This window comes from Berghia stephanieae, chromosome 12 (assembly GCF_034508935.2).
Source record: "Berghia stephanieae isolate SIO BIC M18660-M18661 chromosome 12, UCSD_Bste_1.3, whole genome shotgun sequence".
In the NCBI taxonomy this organism is placed as follows: Eukaryota; Metazoa; Mollusca; class Gastropoda; order Nudibranchia; family Aeolidiidae; genus Berghia; species Berghia stephanieae.
Window position 1 is genome coordinate 36,190,444 of NC_088371.1, and position 2,500 is coordinate 36,192,943.

The following is a 2,500-nucleotide window of genomic DNA, read 5'->3' on the forward strand; positions in this document are numbered from 1 at the left end:
TCATCACCATCATCACCATCATCATCACCATCATCACCATCATCACCATCATCATCATCATCATCATCACCATCATCATCACCATCATCACCATCATCACCATCATCACCATCATCATCATCATCATCATCATCATCATCATCATCATCATCATCATCACCATCATCATCACCATCATCATCATCATCACCATCATCATCATCATCATCATCACCATCATCATCACCATCATCATCACTGAGATGACTATTTCTATTATAAGAGAACGGTGGGGGCTGCCTGAAGTCTGGGATCGTGAAAATACTAACCAAAGACTGAAAATGGAAAGTCTTCGGATGAGAACAATACAGACAAAGGACGTGAGTACACACAATACCAGTTATATGGCAGAAGTTGTGACGTCACACATTACTCTCTTCCGGTTCAACACTCCTTGGAAGTGTGCAACTAGTCCTCTGGTCAATGCATTAAATAATGAATAGATTACGTATTGAATTGTAGGGTGGCACAACTATAGGGAATGAGATTAGCGGAAGAGTAGCGCCCCTTGATTGGACGTCACTCACAGTCTGTGACGTCACTGGCGGAAAAGTTATTAGAGAGAGAACGTCATGTTGGTTGTGCGCATGCATCTCTCGTCCTCTCTTCCAGTGAAAGCGGCTTGAGACACTTCAAAACCAAATTGACGTTCTCTCTGTAAGGTGACGTACAATCAAGGGACGCTACTCTTCCGCTAATCTCATTCCCTGTTTTAGTAGTAAAATGTTTAAGCAGATTATTATGATTACAAGGCATAAAAGCGCGGATCGAGTATCTTTATCGACGACCAGTATTTATTTCATCATCATCATCATCATTGCCTTTCACTGGTCAGTATACAACAAACGTTTCCTCCTTCTTTTTCATATCATCATGCTTTCACCTGGGTCAGGGTATAGGCCACAGACAAACAGTTTCCATCCTTCTCTTATCTCCATCATCATCATCGCCTTTTTCACCCTGGGTCAGGGTATAGGCCACAGACAAACAGTTTCCATCCTTCTCTATCCCGAGATAACTTTTTTTTTTATCTCGTTCTATTTCTTATCACTTCTCTGTATATCAGCATCTTTAATTCTTCCACGACGCAATTCGAAGCTGCTTGTTTGGCGAAGACGTCATCGGGTCTGCAGAGTCCTTTCGGCTTTGTCTGTTGTCCTTCATAAATTCTGGCATTGCAGAAACTCTTCGAGCGCCCAAGCTAAAAAAAGGGTTTGGTTTGTTCGTCTGTGTTTCTGTAATGGTTTGAGTTTTACGGAAAGGGGTGTTAACCCTTCGCCAATCCCCAACCTGGAGGACCAGGTGACTCAAATAAGGGGGGTTCACACACACCATTAGCTCGCCTTTTACGACACGATGGCTTGGCGTTGGGCTATTCTTGTAGCCTTCTCAGCTGAGGGGCCCCGGATACCACACGGGGGAGTATTTATTTAGGCTAGAAGATAAGAAGCCATCACTCTGACAGCAGAAGATCAGTTGCTCAAGGTACGTATATCTTCTCCGGAGGACTGGTTTCACACTTCAAAGGAGAATGGAACCAGTATTGTGACATCGCACTATTGATCCCTATAGGATTCAATGGTCTGATGTCGCGTCCGCCCAGCAACGAGCAGCTTGGTACTAAACAAAGAAAATCGGTACTTTTTATAATCATGCTGGCGAGAACTGTTGCTCATGTCATGTGATCAAAATGTATACAAGTCAAAACATGATCAGATTTATAATGTTTTTTTTCCCCTCTGGATACACGTTTATGCTCGTCGGATAAATATTTCATAAGGGCGTCCGCCATTGTTACGATAGTTTAGAGCCAGTTACTAAGTTACTATGCTTCATTACGAGGGAAGTGACGTCATGACTGTAGAAGCCAAATGCGACAATATTTTACCAACGGAAAGAGCCGCCCTGTATATCTTTTATCGTTAGGAGTCAGATGTTTTTAGTCACTAAGTGATCACCAAGGGGTCCCGATAGCTCAATTGGTAGAGCACTCGCTTCACACGCAAGAGGACATAGAGCGATCCCACGTGCAGTCGAGATTTTTTCTACCCCCCCCCCCCCCTCCTGTCTACCCAGCAGTGATTGGGTAGCTGGGTTTGTTAGATCTGGCGGAAAGTACTTTACGAAACCTAGCATCCTATCCTAAGGGTAGCAAGCGATTGATATTGTCCGTTTCACGCTATAGAAACTGGGATAAACTCCGGCTCCATGGGCCTCGTGGCTCTGAAGGCAGTGATCACTAAGCTGGACAACAAATGGGAATCACCCATGTTGTCCAATTGAGCAAATTGGGGGTTAATCATCTTGCCCAAGGAGAAAAAAAAGCGAAAGTTCGAGTTGTAGTTGTAATAGTAGTAGTAGTAGTAGTAGTAGTAGTAGTAGTAGTAGTAGTAGTAGTAGTAGTAGTAGTAGTAGTAGTAGTAGTAGTAGTAGTAGTAGTAGTATAGTAGTAGTATGATGT

At 43.3% G+C, this 2,500-nt stretch overlaps 1 protein-coding gene across 1 annotated transcript in view; it reads left to right on the forward strand.

Annotated features, from left to right (window-relative positions):
• LOC144957448 (uncharacterized) overlaps window positions 1–2,500 on the forward strand; it is a 13,873-nt gene that overhangs the window by 1,503 nt on the left and 9,870 nt on the right. The window contains exon 2 of the mRNA XM_078888714.1: window positions 263–359. Within this exon, the coding sequence (XP_078744840.1) occupies window positions 321–359 (39 nt within the window). The 5' untranslated portion in view covers window positions 263–320. The remainder of the gene's footprint in view (window positions 1–262; window positions 360–2,500) is intronic.